Source organism: Patiria miniata, unplaced genomic scaffold, assembly GCF_015706575.1.
Source record: "Patiria miniata isolate m_02_andy unplaced genomic scaffold, ASM1570657v1 HiC_scaffold_5, whole genome shotgun sequence".
NCBI lineage: Eukaryota > Metazoa > Echinodermata > Asteroidea > Valvatida > Asterinidae > Patiria > Patiria miniata.
The window spans coordinates 25,323,245-25,339,386 of NW_024037072.1; the positions used below are offsets into that span (position 1 = coordinate 25,323,245).

At 41.3% G+C, this 16,142-nt stretch overlaps 1 protein-coding gene across 1 annotated transcript in view; it reads left to right on the forward strand.

Annotated features, from left to right (window-relative positions):
- Nucleotides 1–5,790: 5,790 nt before the first annotated feature.
- The window catches only part of LOC119740622 (tubulin polyglutamylase TTLL5-like), a 98,447-nt gene continuing 88,095 nt past the window's right edge, over nt 5,791–16,142 (forward strand). The window contains 6 exon segments of the mRNA XM_038215983.1: nt 5,791–5,880; nt 6,890–7,086; nt 9,273–9,379; nt 11,345–11,427; nt 12,290–12,396; nt 13,118–13,181. Of these exon segments, the coding sequence (XP_038071911.1) occupies nt 6,899–7,086; nt 9,273–9,379; nt 11,345–11,427; nt 12,290–12,396; nt 13,118–13,181 (549 nt within the window). The 5' untranslated portion in view covers nt 5,791–5,880; nt 6,890–6,898.

Here is a 16,142-nt window from a genome sequence, read left to right on the forward strand (position 1 = left end):
TACAGATATACCAAGCTCTGTATTCCCAGTAAGGTTTGGAACTTCTATGCTGATCCAAGGCTATTTGGGTGTTCTCTTAACTACATGTGTATTCCACGTGTCTGTTCAGCTGTTTCATACAAGATGTGACTCTTGTAAGCCATAAAGATGCTGAACACTCTGTTGGTTTTGTCTTGAGTGACAAACTTTGCCTTGAATCTGTCCTCCGCCTCACATGTAAACCTAGCTTTGATTGCTGGATCCTTTATCAGCTTCACATTCAGTTTACCTGTTCTCCGTTTAGGTGTTACATGGGGTTTTGCCCGTATCTTTGCTGCCACTATAGTATGTGGTCCTGCTCACTGTCGGCGCCAGGCAGGGTGTGACTTTGCATCTACAATGCTTGACTTCCATCTTTTGTTGATCATGATGTCTGGTTTCTGTAACAGTTTCCAGGAGATTTCCATGTATATCTCTTTGCGTGTCCCCGCTCTCATTTCTGTCTCCGACGCCTTGAACTCTCTCCAGTCTTGGCATTATGTAATGCCAAGACTGGAGAAGGCATGCAGAACACCAAGTTTTGAATGGGAGAGTTTGCGAAGGGGATCGCCCATGACCACACATTGATACATGTATCTCCTTTCTTGATGTTATCTATGACTGCTTGCATTTGATCATGGAATTCTTCTGTGACTACATTGTCTTGCATGGTAGTGGGGTCAATACACCTGCAAAATACTTATTGGTCTGGGCTTGGCAAGCAATCTCATATAGAAGCGGTCTGAGATAGCTGCTGAGTGCCTTCTGAGCAGCTCCTTTCAGTATTATGGCCACTCCATTTTCTCTCTTTCGGCCAGTTTCTTTGCCCAAGTATAGGATCGTTGTGCTTGTGTTTGGCTTGTAAGACCCCTCTCCTTTCCATATAGTTTCGCAGAGGCCAAGTAAATCCAGCCTCTGCATGTCCTTTTTTTTTCGAGTCAAAGCTCCAACATTCCAGTTTTATGATAGTTTTCACGTATATTCCTAGTTCGAAACATATCCCCGGGCCTAATTCACATCAAGTTAACGTGAGTCGGGTTGGTGGTACGGTACTGCCATCAAACCGGTATCCTTTCCGACCAGGAGTTTGGGGTATTGTCATCCCTGATATCCTTGCAGACTCCGCCTCCTCTTCCTCAGTAGCATCTCGAATGGGTGCCCTGAGGGTCCAAGCAGGTCATCTTAGGTATTCTCGGCAAAAAGTTCAAGGCAGTGGGTTACCGTTACCTTCTGCCTCAGTGCTATTTCGCTCATTTGGGATGCCTGGGGTTAGTTGGTAGAGAGCAAGTCATCCAGGTAAGGCAACATGGCACTGTCAGGCGTGACTGATGGCCGTCGTTGGCTCTTATTCCTCCATGGTAGAACCGACGCCCTTCAAGTATATTTTCATTCTAATGTCCGAGTGACCCTCCTCACCAGTACATGGGTTTTCCGGCTTAGTGGCTGGAGGCTCGACCTAGTGAACGGGTTGCACTGGATTAACAAGATCAGTGACAGATCTCCTGATGTGACCTGTCCACAATAATCAGCAGCAATACTTTCGTTTGTAGAGGGTGACTACATATTATATCATAGGGTTGAGTCGATTAATTCCATTGTTTTAATTCAAAATCAATTCCATTCGAAAGCGTTCTTTTTATTTTTTTAAATAAAAAATACAAAAAGCATTTACCCGTTTTTGGAAGAAAGTACTCATTTTTTCTTCCAAGTTTTGTTTAATTTATTTATCAGGTTCGTATCTGTTCGAATGCAGTTCTATAGTTTCTTATAGAATGGGGGGGGGGGGTTTCTCAGTATTTTTTTTCGGGGAAAATGTGCTTAAGTATGGTCGGGTTTGATTTTTTAAGTGAGGGTGAAAATTATGAATTGCGGATGCGGCATTACGTTAAAAAATTGTAATAACAAGATTACGCCTTATTTTTTTTGAAAAACCCACACCATCCCGAAACCACATAGGCCCGTCGAAAATATGGCGTTTTCTTCCATTTAGGCCAAAAAAAACAGCAACAAAAACAACCTCTATCATTTGTAAAAATTCAGGAAAGTTGGAAAAAAATTTGACTTCAAGAATTGAACTTCTTCTAAAAAGCCTTATGCAAAGAATAACCCCATTATATTGCGGGGGGGGGGGGGGGGGCGGAGGTACGGTGGCCCACAACTGTCACGGCAAAAGCAAAAGCGCCACGGCAAGCGCAAAAGCGCCGCGGCAAGTGTAACAGCGCCGCGGCAAGCGCAAAAGCGTCACGGCAAGCGCAAAAGCGCCACGGCAAGCGCAAAAGCGCCACGGCGAAAGCAAAAGCGCCACGGCGAAAGCAAAAGCGCCACGGGTTTATTGGGAAGGGGCGTAATCAAACATGCCGCTACTACATCAAAAATAAAATGGGAAGGAGAATGGCCGCCACCAGGAATTCTTATTAAGCACAGAATTTAATTCTTTAAGAAGTGATTTTATGGCTGAGAAAATAGCAAGGCCAAGGAAAACCGGTCAGGAAATAAATCGTCGATATTAATTTGTTGTAGGATAATTATTATTCCAAGAGAGTTGCTGCCGTGAATCAGAGTTTATAAAGGAGTGGGACTCACTATCAGCACCATCAGGGCCGTTCCTCATTTCTTTACATTTCGTGGGATGCAAACAATTACGAGGACGGGAGGTTCTGTGAGCTGATGCATTGTTTTGAAGAGTTTTTTTTCCTTCCGACTAGCATGCAGAGAAGAGTTCCGTTAATTTGAGACTTAGTTCACCCATGGGCGTCGCGAGGGGGGCAAGGGGGCGCTCCCCCCCCGAATAGCACACAAAAAAGGAAGGGGAAAAAAAGAGAAAAAAAGAAAAGAAAAAGAGGCGCGAAGTCATAGTGGTGTAAATTGAATGAGTTGGGGGGGAGCAAAATGTCCCTGCCCCCGTCTAAAACTGAGAAATCGAGAATTTGTTCAGAAATACAACAATTTTTTGGGGAAAATATGTTTTGCCCCCTCTAGAAAAAAATCCTGGCGACGCCCATGAGTTCACCGGTGTGTATACCAGTGTAGGCACACAATTGAGCTGCCCAGAGTTTGGATATAGAATAAGAAAGAAAGAAATTAACTCAGAACCTAGAACTCATTGGCCCACCCACCCCCGGCTCAAGAAACCAACAAGCCGAGCAAGACCTCATGATGCTTTAGCGATAGCGATGATGAGTTGCCCTGTGGACAGTCTTCCACATCCTCGCAGAATCAGCCTGCAGGGCAGAAAGAGGGCTTGTTTCCGGCATCAAAGAGTTCCGTATTCACTCGAAACAAAGCAAACGGCTCTTTTCAGAGCCACCAAATTTTCATAGAAGAGCTTAGAACTGTGCATCTCAACGATAACACTTCTCCTTTGTTTAGTGTCTCTCCCTTACCCCCCCCCCCTTTTTAAGTTAATTTATTTCTTTCTTATTCTATATCCAAAGTCTTCGCCTGTGTTACGTTCCTTACATGAAATCCACGACCTAACCTCCTCTGTCGAAAGCGTTGCAACTGTCTAATAGAACGATCCATTTCTCGATTTGTGAGTTATCTTCAACTCAGTCATGTTTATTGGGAAGGGGCGTAATCATACATGCCGCCACTACATCTAAAATTAAATGGAAAGGAGTATGGCCGCCACCATGAATTGAGAAGTGATTTTATGGCTGAGAAAATAGCAAGGAAAACCGGTCAGTGCAAGCAACGTTCAGCGAAGAGTTTTGAAATTCCCGCTCTCTGGGAATTTCTAACCTAATGGGCCCGCGGGCGAGTTACGTGTTGACAAGCCTTACCCACCCACTGCCGCAGCCCTGCAGGAGAGCTTTAATCGACTTCCTAGATGTGTATGATATACTGAAAAAGAAAAAAAATTAACTCATACACTCTGGGCAGCTCACTTGCGTGCCTACACTGGTATACACACCTGTGAAAAAAAGGCTTAAATTAACGGAACTCTTCTCTGCATGCTAGTTGGAAGGGGAAAAAAATGTCTTCAAAAATGCATCAGCTCATAGAGCCTCCCGTCCTCGTAATTGTTTGCATCCCACGAAATGTAAAGAAATGAGGAACGGCTCTGATGGTGCTGATATAGCGAGTCCTACTTTCCCTCTCCTTTATAAACTCTGATTCACGGCAGGAACTCTCTTGGAATAATCTTGGAATCATCCTACAACACGACGATTTATCAGTCCCTGAACGTTGCTTCACTGACCGGTTTTCCTTGCTATTTTCTCAGCCATAAAATCACTTCTCAAAGAATTAAATTCTGTGCTTAATAAGAATTCCTGGTGGCGGCCATTCTCCTTCCCATTTTATTTTTGGTGTAGTAGCGGCATGTATGATTACGCCCCTTCCCAATAAACCCGTGGCGCTAGTTTGCTTTCGCCGTGGCGCTTTTGCTTTCGCCGTGGCGCTTTTGCTTTCGCCGTGGCGCTTTTGCGCTTGCCGTGGCGCTTTTGCGCTTGCCGTGACGCTTTTGCGCTTGCCGCGGCGCTTTTTGTTTTGCCGTTGCGCTTTTTCTTTTGCCGCGGCGCTTTTTGTTTTGCCGTGGCGCTTTTTCTTTTGCCGTGGCGCTTTTGCGCTTGCCGTGGCGCTGTTGCGCTTGCCGCGGCGCTGTTGCGCTTGCCGCGGCGCTTTTGCGCTTGCCGTGGCGCTTTTGCTTTTGCCGTGACAGTTGTGGGCCACCGTACGGAGGACAGTAGGCTTTCATTGAAGAGGACGTCGATCGCATATCGCCGCGAGCGCGCGAGTTCGAGACCGCCTTTTGCTTTTGACCCATTGAACTTACTTGTCATCGACGTTGTGCGCATGCCCACAGCGTTAGAATTGTCCTGACAACGTTCAACCGGGTGTCGGACGCTTCGCCCCATTTCCACGTCGCCCCATGTCACTTCGCCCCTAACCACTTCGCCCAATCCCCACTTCGCCCCATCCCCACATCGCCCCATCTCCGCTTCGCCCCATCCCCACTTCGCCCCATTCCCGCTTCGCCCCATCCCCACTTCGCCCCATCCCCACTTCGCCCCATGTAGTATGAAAAAGGGGTGCAGACCAAATAACTGCCAAAGACCCCAGATAATAAATGCTCCCAATTCTAGAAACTTAAGAAAAAAAAAAAAACTCTTTGATGAGGTGCTCGAGACACAGATGAGAGAAATGATGGCTCTATCCCATTCAGTGACACCTCTCCTATTGGCTTGTGAATAAAATCATCAGCCGCTGGATTCAAAAGAATCCGTAGGTATGGGCCAGTGAGTTAAAAGGAACTCACTGCCTTGACAAAAATGTTCCGTCAAAATTTGTCTGATATGTGACACTTACAACTTCATTTAGATGAGATTGGTTCCTCCAACAGTGAAATTAGGATGTCAAAGGTATTGTCGTTCTCAGATAAGTGGGAGGCGGGTTGGTATAGCCGGGTTGGGAACAAAGTTGGATCTTTTACAAAGCTTTTTACTCGGTAGGGGAGAGCCTAGCTTGAGAGGTTGGTTATGCATTGTCCATTTGGTGATGGGCTAATTCTTTCCATTGGTTGGCAATTAGTGAATCTGTTGAAATTGTTTTTTTTTAAGCCAAAAAAATAGATGAGATTTTTTTTTTTGCATGTAACGGCTGGGGCGAAGTGGGGATGGGGCGAAGTGGGGATGGGGCGAAGTGGGAATGGGGCGAAGTGGGGATGGGGCGAAGGGGGGATGGGGCGATGTGAAAATGGGGCGAAGTGGGGATGGGGGCGAAGTGGTTAGGGGCGAAGTGACATGGGGCGACGTGGAAATGGGGCGAAGTGTCCGACATTCGTTCAACCGATGGAAGCCAGTGAGTGAAGGAATGCGACCAGAAATCGTGTGTTTTTAACCACAACATCGTTTTCTTTTGGTAATTGTTTGATATTTCGAATTTAGTTTATATTGAGTGCAACTTCACTTCATTTTAACTGATTTTATCTACACATAAATGTAAAAAGGCAACAGAAACGGGAAGGTGGAAGTTACCTCTCCTCAGTTTTAATCAAACCGTGTTGACTTGCCTTAACCAGTTGCGGTATGGCCCTTGTAAGCGACGTTGCACTTCTCCATCAGTTTTAGTGTTTGCAACATATTGATACAGGTAGAGCTGAAATCATGGGTACAAACACAGTATCAGCATTCCACTGTTTTGAGTATAACCTCATTCATATTTTTTTTGTTTGATTGTCACTCACTGAATTTCATGGAATTTGAGATTGATTGAAAAATAACTTGAAAAATAATAATACACCAGCACTGCAGCCGATTTCACAAAAAGTGCGTAAATTACGCCATGCGTAAGACTTACGAAAAACATTTGTTGCGCAGCTGCGCAATAAACATAGGCCTACCATTGATTTCACGAAACTTGGCGTAGCTGCTCAACCATTGTCAACGTTTAAACATAATTTAAACATCTTGGAAGAGGATATTAACAGCAATTACGACGGCTGTTTGTGTGTGAATTTTTTCTTTTGCAAAACAGTCGTTGGATCACCTCAGCCCGCCATTTTGAAAATTATTTTGTCTGACTTTCTTCGAAATTGTTCGGCAACTCTAAAAATTATGTTACGATTAAGATAGAAATTCATTTACTACCAAACAAAGTTGTGACTGCCTTGTAATTGTATCAACCTTGATATAGTTGTGCAATATCGGCTCCACTACAGTCCCGATTTGCTGGTAAAATGTGTCATTTTCAGTTGCTACACCACAACTTATGCCACCTAAAATGATTGCGCAAGTTATGCCATGTAACTATGTCTTCATAAAATGAGTGTGACGAAATAGAACGATCCTGTTTTGTGTAGCTCTGCTTGACTTAGTTACAAAATGTCCAAAGTTATAAATCTGGATTCCCTCACAATCTCTGCCTGTAGCATTTGACCATGGCCTCCAGTGTAACCGATGATGATTACGATTCCGATGATTCATGTGGAAGCAGTGACACAGGAGCCATCAATGACTCCGACACGGACAGCGGCAATTCTTCAGATGCAGACACCCGAACCACTGAGGCCACAGATCAGTCATCAGATGTCGGGAGTGAGGAGGAAGATGACGAAGAAGAGACAGAGTAAGTGAACTCCCAACATCCTCCTCCCACCCCCTCCCCTCTCCCTCCCCCCCATATATTTTTTTTCCAATATCATAAGCCACTCAATATTTTTCCTACCAAGCTTTCATGACGAAAGACTGATGTCTTGTCGATGTTTTGACAGTAATTTCACTAGTTCGCAAATAAGCTGCCCTCAGGGCAACCTTGCGAAACCTTTTCAAATTCTTTGGGATGGGCTGAACATGTTGATTACTGTGTGAAAAAGGCTCAGCAGCGGTTGTATTTTCTTTGCCGTTTGAGAAGTTTTCGTGTAAGCACTGCCACTGATGTTCTTATTATGTTTTATCGTGCTGTCATCGAGAGTGTTTTCACTCTCTCTATCACTGTTTGGTACGGGAACATTACTGTTGACTGCAAAAGGAAAAAAAGTTGTGTAGTTGATACAGTGTCGCAGATTATTGGTGTTCAAATGACTTCGACTGAGGAGATCTACCAACAGCGAACTTTGACATGACCTCGTTCAATAACTGCAGATGAATCTCATCCTGCTATTAAATGGGCTCTTCCAGATGATGAGACACAAAAACAGATCTCTCGAGGGATGGACAAAGTGATCAAATCGCCCTTTTTACAATATTGCAGTTAGATACTTAAATGGGAATTTTAAATGACTGTAATTTCCACCTTGTTTTTAACTCAAGTTATATAATGTTGTAACTTGTAAACGATGTTTGTAGTGCTATTTTTTTAAAAACAATTTTTCTTTGAGATTTTAAATGTTTTTACATGTGAAATTGGTGTATATTTAATATTCATAAATACCTCAGACAGTTTAGCTATTCCAATTGGTCGAGAGCCCGTCACGTGGCCGGTCTTAAACGGATGATAAAGACATGGCTAGCTGGTCTTAAACACTTTTCCAGTGTCACAATAAAATGTGGACTCCTAAAAATCCGGTGCCTCTTACCGTTTTATTGGTTGAACGTTCACAATCCTCACGTAGGCATGCGCAACACTACCAGCGAGTCAGAATTTTATAGTTCTAAATTCAACACGCAACGCCCCAGGTGCGTTCTGCGCGACATCGCGCAGAACATGCTACGCGGGCGTCAATCTCCATAAAAGGGTTGTTTACATCTTACTCGCCAGCTGAACACTCCATTATTTTGCTAGAGGGATGTTTCAAAAAGCATGAAGTGAACTTGTTGAACAAAATCGGGATTTTTTGAACGAATTATTTGATATTTTTTTACGGATTAGGTATTTATGAATGGGAATAAATATGGGCTCGGGATAAAAACCTCCGGAGCACACATTTATTCCCTTAATAATTTTATGTTTAATTCTTAATTCGTCGTACGTTTTTAGCGAGCAATCAAGTGAATTTCTACTACATGTATCAGGGGTGTGAAATCTCAGCTTTAAAGCTGATTTCAGCTTTTTTTGTTTTGGATTTCAGCTTTTTTCCCTCACTTGCTGTGTACAAAAGTATAGGAGATTTCCAAAGTTCAGCTTTTTTTACACATTTTTTAGCTGTTTTCAGCTATTTTTATCAGTGGTCACTCACACCCCTGATGTATGTTGTATTTTTGTATGTAGCAGCAAATCCATCAATCAAGCAATCAGTCGTATCTGATACAGAAAAATGGCTTTTAAGCTTTAACTCCAGTAAAGAGTTGTGAGGCAAGCTACCATGAATAACTGGTGGCGTACCTTACAGGGATTTATATCATGTGACTGTGATAAAAAAAAGCCTTTATTTTTTCCTGGGCGGAAATATGTTATCTTAATAGTTTATGTTGGTTGCTATTTTACCAACTGATTAGATGAGTTATGCACCAACAAATACCTACAGGTTGTATCAATACAGTGTACAGTATATCATCATGCAGCGATTTTCACATCAGTGGTTTGTTATTTTTCACTGCACATACATGTGCATGACATAGAAATGTGGTATGGTATTTTGAGACCTGATATTTTTATTGCTTTAACTGTTAAGTTTTGATTGTGTTTTGTATGGTTTAATTATTGTATTTCTGCAATTCATAATTCTCTTGTCAACATTGCTGTACATCAAATTTTGATATCAGTGACAAAAATTCCCACATCAAATTTGTGGCTGAAATTTCTGTGTGCATTGCCACCATTACAATCAGACTTTCAATTTTTTTGTTTATTTTTAAAATGTGATTTTGTTGCAGTGATCAGATAAACATTGTGTGGAGCGGTGTGCGCAAAAACATCCCTATTGTGATTTTTCGGCCGGAAAGCATCTACACTAAAGTCAGGAGACTGTATGCGACAGGAGGTAAGTTATTTATAAATAAGTTGCAGCTTTCTCTTTTACCCTAACCATACTAAATCCAGCAATATACCCCTGTTTTGGAGTATTTCAGCGGATTCAGGATACCTCTATTTTGAAAACGGGGGTATTTTGATGGATTGAGGATTGTAAGCCTAGCGGTACTGCAGGATTTTGATGGATTCAGGATACCTCCATACTGAGCAGTCACCAACACCAACATTTTTGTGTATGACACAATAGGTGGATTTTGGCAGATTCGGGATACTTTCTAGTAAAAGTGCTCAAGTGGTTAGGGTTAATTGAGCCCAAAACTTTTGAAGAATTAAGGATTTTGTTTTTGTGTCAGGTCTGAACATCTATTTGATACATGTATTAACACGAAATCCAAGACATTGTCTTTAAAAAGTAGTGCAATTTTGTGACGTACACAAATGTATGTATGTTAGATAAGTTGTCATTATTCTTATTGGCACATCGGCAACAAGGCTGTTTTTATGCCCCGCGGCGAAGCCGAAGGGGCATACTGTTTCCGCCTTGTCCTTCCGTGGGTGGGTGTGTGGGTGGGTGTGTGGGTGGGTGTGTGGGTGGGTGTGTGGGTGGGTGAGTTTGTCTTACATACGCAGTGTGGACTTCCGAACAAAAGACGTCCACATAATGTAGGTAGCACCGACGTTGTGTGGACTTACCCCACGTCCACACAGTGTTTCCCCATTTCTGGAAAACAGGTTTAGAGGCATTTTTGGGTTAGGTTTATCTGTAGCAGAATGAAGAGAAACACTAAAGGGAATCATAGAAAAAAAATTGGGTTGAAAGAGTTTTCACAGTTTGAGAAAAATGAGTTTTTTCACTGGTTTTTCTTAACTACACGAAAGCAATGGAAAGTCCACACTAGTCATGTGAAACAAGTATGGGTGGGTGGGTGTGTGTGTGTGTCCGGATAAATCTTGTCAGCGCGATAACTTGAGAAATACTTAACATATGAACTTCAAATTTGGTTTGTGGATTGTTCTTGGTAATCCTAAGAAGCCTTTTGCATTTGGGGCCAAAAGGCCAAAGGTCAAGTTCACAGTGGCTAAAACAATAGAAATCTTGTCAGCGCGATAACTTGAGAAATAATTAACATATGAACTTCAAATTTGGTTTGTGGATTGTTCTTGGTAATCCTAAGAAGCCTTTTGCATTTGGGGCCAAAAGGCCAAAGGTCAAGTTCACAGTGGCTAAAACAATGGAAATCTTGTCAGCGTGATAACTTGAGAAATACTTTACATGTGAACTTCAAATTTGGTTTGTGGATTGTTTTTGGCAATCCTAAGAAGCCTTTTGCATTTGGGGCCAAAAGGCCAAAGGTCAAGTTCACAGTGGCTAAAACAATGGAAATCTTGTCAGCATGATAACTTGAGAAATACTTTACATGTGAACTTCAAATTTGGTTTGTGGATTGCTCTTGGCAATCCTAAGAAGCCTATTGCATTTGGGGCCAAAAGGTCAAGGGTCAAGTTCACAGTGGCTAAAACAATAGAAATCTTGTCAGCGCGATAACTTGAGAAATACTTAACATATGAACTTCAAATTTGGTTTGTGGATTGTTCTTGGTAATCCTAAGAAGCCTATTGAATTTGGGGCCAAAAGGTCAATGGTCAAGTTCACAGTGGCTAAAACAATAGAAATCATGTATTTATTCTGAGATTATAGGGATTAGGGATTAATTCATATAACACCTACAGAAGACACTAATGCTGTCAATGAATGTTCCATGTGACCAAGGTACATGTAAGTTGATGTTAAAAGAGTGGTGTTATGTCATGGGAACTGTCACGGTTGCGGGGCATTTGTGTTTGTAAACACACCTGACTTGTTTCCATTTATGTCAAACCTTCAATCCCTTTTGGTGCTAGTAATAGGTGTGAATGATTATTCAAATCACTGTTGTCTTTTCAAGTAACTTGAGCTTTTCTCATATTTTTGCAGAAAAATATCACTTAGCTTACAAGATGGTGCGGACAGAATGCAAAGTGGTCCATCAGATTCTCCGCAAACATGGATTCCATGATGTGAGTAACTGTGTGATGGTCAATACATGTACTTCTCATTTCGGTGTTATAGATGCATTATTTTTCTGACTCCCAAGCAGGAACAGGAGAAAGTCTGTTTGAGTCCAAAACTTGAAAAAAAATCCTATGTTCAGACTAAGTTTGATTCTGGGTCCAAAATTTCATTGGGAGCTGCATATCACAGCAATTCGCTAGGCAGAAAATTCACTTCTATCAGCCAAACTTTTGTGCAATTTAGCATTGCTTATGACCGTTTCTAAGCTGATCAATACTTACCATATCAATTTGCTAAGCAATGTTTCCTACTTGGGAAATGCTCTGGACCAAATTTCATGGCACTACTTATCAGTTCGCAGAAACGTTGTGCTGACTGTAGCAGAAAATTGTGCCAACCTTAAGCAGTATTTCATGGCGTGGATGTGCATACGGTTGCACGCACATCGACACTGTTTTCACTGAGGTTAGCTTGCCTATTGCTGTGCTTACAGCTTACGGTCTCCATGAAATAGACAGAGGTTCTGTTAGCAGAAAATCGTGTACTTACCAGTGCTATGAAATTAAGACCTTATGTATACTGTGTTTGACTGTGGACTCCTAGTAGTTGGAGTCACATATGGACAAGGCCAGTTTCAGACATAATTCAACCCCAGCTCTTTCCCTACCCCGTACCCTTTCCCTCCCCTTTCCCAACCCTCCCCTTTCCCCCACACCTCCCCACCCCCTTCCCAAACCCTCTCCTCTTCCCCCGACCCCTGCCCTTTCCCCCATCCTCTTCCCTCACCCCCTCCCCTACCCCTCCTTTTTCCCCCAAATTGTTTTTATTTTACTTGAAGTACGCAAACCTTGCTTTTCATTTTAAAAGGTTCACCCCAATAGTTCCGATTTCAACCTAATGTGGACTGGATCCCACGTCAAGCCATACACGCTGCGGACCTTTACGGAATTCCAGAAGATTAACCATTTCCCAAGGTGACAAGCTTTCTCAAATTGAAACCAATTAAATTCATGGAAAATAGGGATTTTAATGTAACATGAGCTGTCTGTTGCAGTGGTGGTTAAGGCTGATGATTTTGTGGCTCATTGGAAACAGACAGAATTGATAGAATTCAGCTTTTGATGTAAACACAGGTAATGTGTCGTAAAAAGATTCAAAACATTTTGAATTTTAAATCGAAATATTTGAACCAAAAACCTCTATTTAATGACGGTTTGAAATTCTGATGCAAGTTGGGTTGATGGTGAATCTGTTAAGCATTTTTTTAACTTTACAACTAATCTGTAATATACATGATGTTCAAAACAAGAAACAGAATTTGTGACCCTGAATTGGTGGGTGAAATTTTGGATTATCTCATGAAATGTAGACATAAATTTAGAAAATAGGTCTGAGGTATTTAAACATAATTTTGCTGTGAAGTCTCCTTTGTGGGGTTGATTAAAAAAAAGAGTGAAGTCTTACACATGTTTTCACAATTTTCCATTATTTTGAGTTGACCTTTTGTCATGTTTGTCTTCCAATACAAATTGCAGATTGTGGTTTCTAGAGTCCCCCAAAACATTTGATTTGGATCATGAATTTAAAGTGAAGAAGTTGAACATGAAATAACTATGGAAATGGGAAATTGTCGGTGCAGCCCTTGCAATGGTCACTTTGAAGATGTATCATTCAAGTCTGTTTGCATCACACTAGGTCCTATGAAATCACACGGAAGGACAGACTTTACAAGAACTTTCAGCGGATGCAGCAGTCCAAGGTGAGTTTTGTTGAAAGTATTTTAGTGTGTTATTCTGATAACACTGATTCTTTACATGGGGCGCTGTGGTCCAATGGTTACGGTGTTCGACTCGTGTGCCGTGGTCCATGGGTTCGAATCCTGACCGTGGGAACCGTGGGGCTTGTGCTCTTGAGCAAGGCACTTTACCATTATTGCTTCGTCCTTCGGATGGGACGTAAAGCCGTAGGTCCCGTGTGTTGTGTAATGCATGTTATAGACCCAGTAACACTTGTCCCTAAGAGAAGGGGTTTTGCCCCGGTGTTTCTGGCAGCGGCAGCAATATGTAGCAAAAAGGTACATGTAGCAAAAAGGTGCTACATAACGGGTCTCATATTATGTTCATATACTTCATTTACCTGTCTTTGGTTGCATTCTCCCCCAGTGCTTTGTATCCTTTGGAAAAGGCGCTATATAAATACGGTTATTATTATTATTATTATTTATTATAAAGAAAAATTGAAAGTTTATTTTTTTCCACTGATGAGTTCCTTTCTTTAGTGTGATAGCCGGTCACAATTCCACAAATGGGGAAACTACTAGGCCTCTTATAAAAATTTAACCTGTTCAACCCTTTAGTCACTGCAGTGCCCGAAACTGCCCTGCCTATTATTCAATATTAGGTTTTGCCCTTCACCGACGTATGAACGCTGTATACTCAGTGTGAAACCTCCCGAGTGAAAGTTGGAAAAAATCACTCGGGTGGGACTCGAACCCACGACCTCCTGCTTTCTAGTGCAGATGTCTTACCACTCGACCACCGAGCTTGCTGGGATCGGTTGGCTGATTCGAATCTGATGTAGCAGCGGGTACCGCAATGAAACTATTCATAAGAATTTGCATCGGGGTGATATAAATTCAATATAAGGTTTTGCCCTTCATCGACTATAAACACTGTATACTCAGTGTGTAACCTCATTGTAGCACCTGAAACTACATGAGCACATACATTGTTTTATTGATTTTTTGTGAATAAACACAATGTAATACAATGAAGTCCAGGGCCCAATTTCACAGCGCTGCTAAGCACATGATTTTATGCTAACAGAGCCTCCGTCTATTTCATGGAGACTGTAAGCATAAGCACAGCAAAAGGCACGCTTACTTTAGAGGAAAAAAATTGCTTAACTTAGTGACGTAACAATAGAAATCTCCGTGCACGCGCGACCGTTAGCACGTCCACGCCGTGAAATAGTGCTGTGGGTTAGCAAATTTTTCTGCTATGCTAAACACACCTTTTCTGCTAAGTTCTGTTAAGCAGCGCCGTGAAATTGGGCCCAGGTGTTAATGGGTTAATAAACTGTACTTGAGGAAAATTTGTAACGCTTTGGAAAAATATGTTTCTAAAATTTTTCTTAAAAGTTTCCCATCATTAAAAAAATGCATGTGAGTAAAAAAATTTTTCCCATTTTTAGGTATAGAACTACACTGGTTGATGTTGCATGTAAAACAGTCTTGAGTGATGTGTACATGTATTGTATCTTGACTCAGCTGAGCTTTCTATTAAACAAAATTGTGAACACGTCAATGATTGTGTATTTTGTGCCATTGTCACATCGCACAGCGTGACCAAGGAAGAGTAAATTTCACACCTGTGTTCTGCATTCTCGAGGGGTTACTTCTGGTTTTGAAGCAAATATTATCAGAGGGTCCATATTGCGTTCTGGTGGGATAAGAGTCTTTAGAAGTCAAATGGAAATTCTGGACAAAATGTACCAGCTTGTCTTGGTTTCTGTAGTCATTTTCTTCAGCAGAATTTTTTGACAGCAAAATCTGGGTACATTATGACACCCAATTAAAAATATAAAAGTAAGATAATGGGTTATATGTATAAAAACTAGCAAATATAAAAAGCTTATATTTTGCATACTAGTAGTTGCTTAGATCTCCCTTTTCAAGGTTGCCCCAACCAGCCTTGAAAAGTGTCTAGTAAATATTCCCAATCTGAAGCATTCCTTTTTATTCATACCATTCCAATGCTAATACCGGTAGTCTAGCAAAAACTACAAAAGTAAAAAGTAACTAATTTTAGTTTATAGCAAATGCTTTCCAGTAAAAGTATTTGCTTCATATTTATTCATACCATGGAGGAAGGAATGCAAGTACATTGTGCATGTAATGCTGAAAAATTGGTAGTAAAAGCAAAAGCTAGTTTTCATATACGACCGAATGTTGTGGAAGTGTTCTGGTTTGAAATGGAATTTACAAATAGGATTATCTGAGACAGAAGATTGACGCCCTTGAAATGCAAACATCATTGACACTAAGAGTCCATACCCAATTCTGTAATTGTATTGTGTATGATTCCAATAAGGTCTAGACATGCCAGCATACCTACATGTAGTAGCCTTCCAAACGATAATCAGATTAATAGATTAGATTGCGATTAATCTGGATAGTAGCTTTTCCAAAATTCCTCTCAAGGACAGACCATGGACAGACATATAAGGCCAAAAAAATAAATAATTCTGCTTCCGGTTTCCCTACCTACCGTACTCTGACAGCCCCTACCCAGATTTTTTCATTGGAAAAATGAGAAAATAACACCCAAAACCATCAATTTCTACCTTTTACCATTGACTACACGCAGAAGCCTCCATATGATTGTACACACAAAAAAAAATTTGCAAAAAAAATGAGGAAGTTCCCTACCTACCTTTCATTTTTAAATAAAGGTTAAGTTATCTTAATATATTTATTTGTTGGGTTAAACTAAGGAGATGCATACTTATCTTGGCCTGCGTCATAGATAGACTTTTCTGAAAAGTTTCCTAATTACTGAATTTTTTGATGAATTTAATGATGTTCTGAGGATTTTGATTCACTTCTTTTGTTTTTTCTCACAGGCGTAGAAATTCATTGTAGATCGTAATATGTGACCTGTCATGTCTTAAAAAGTCTGACTTCAAGCTCATTTTACCATAGTACCATAATTCGTATTTG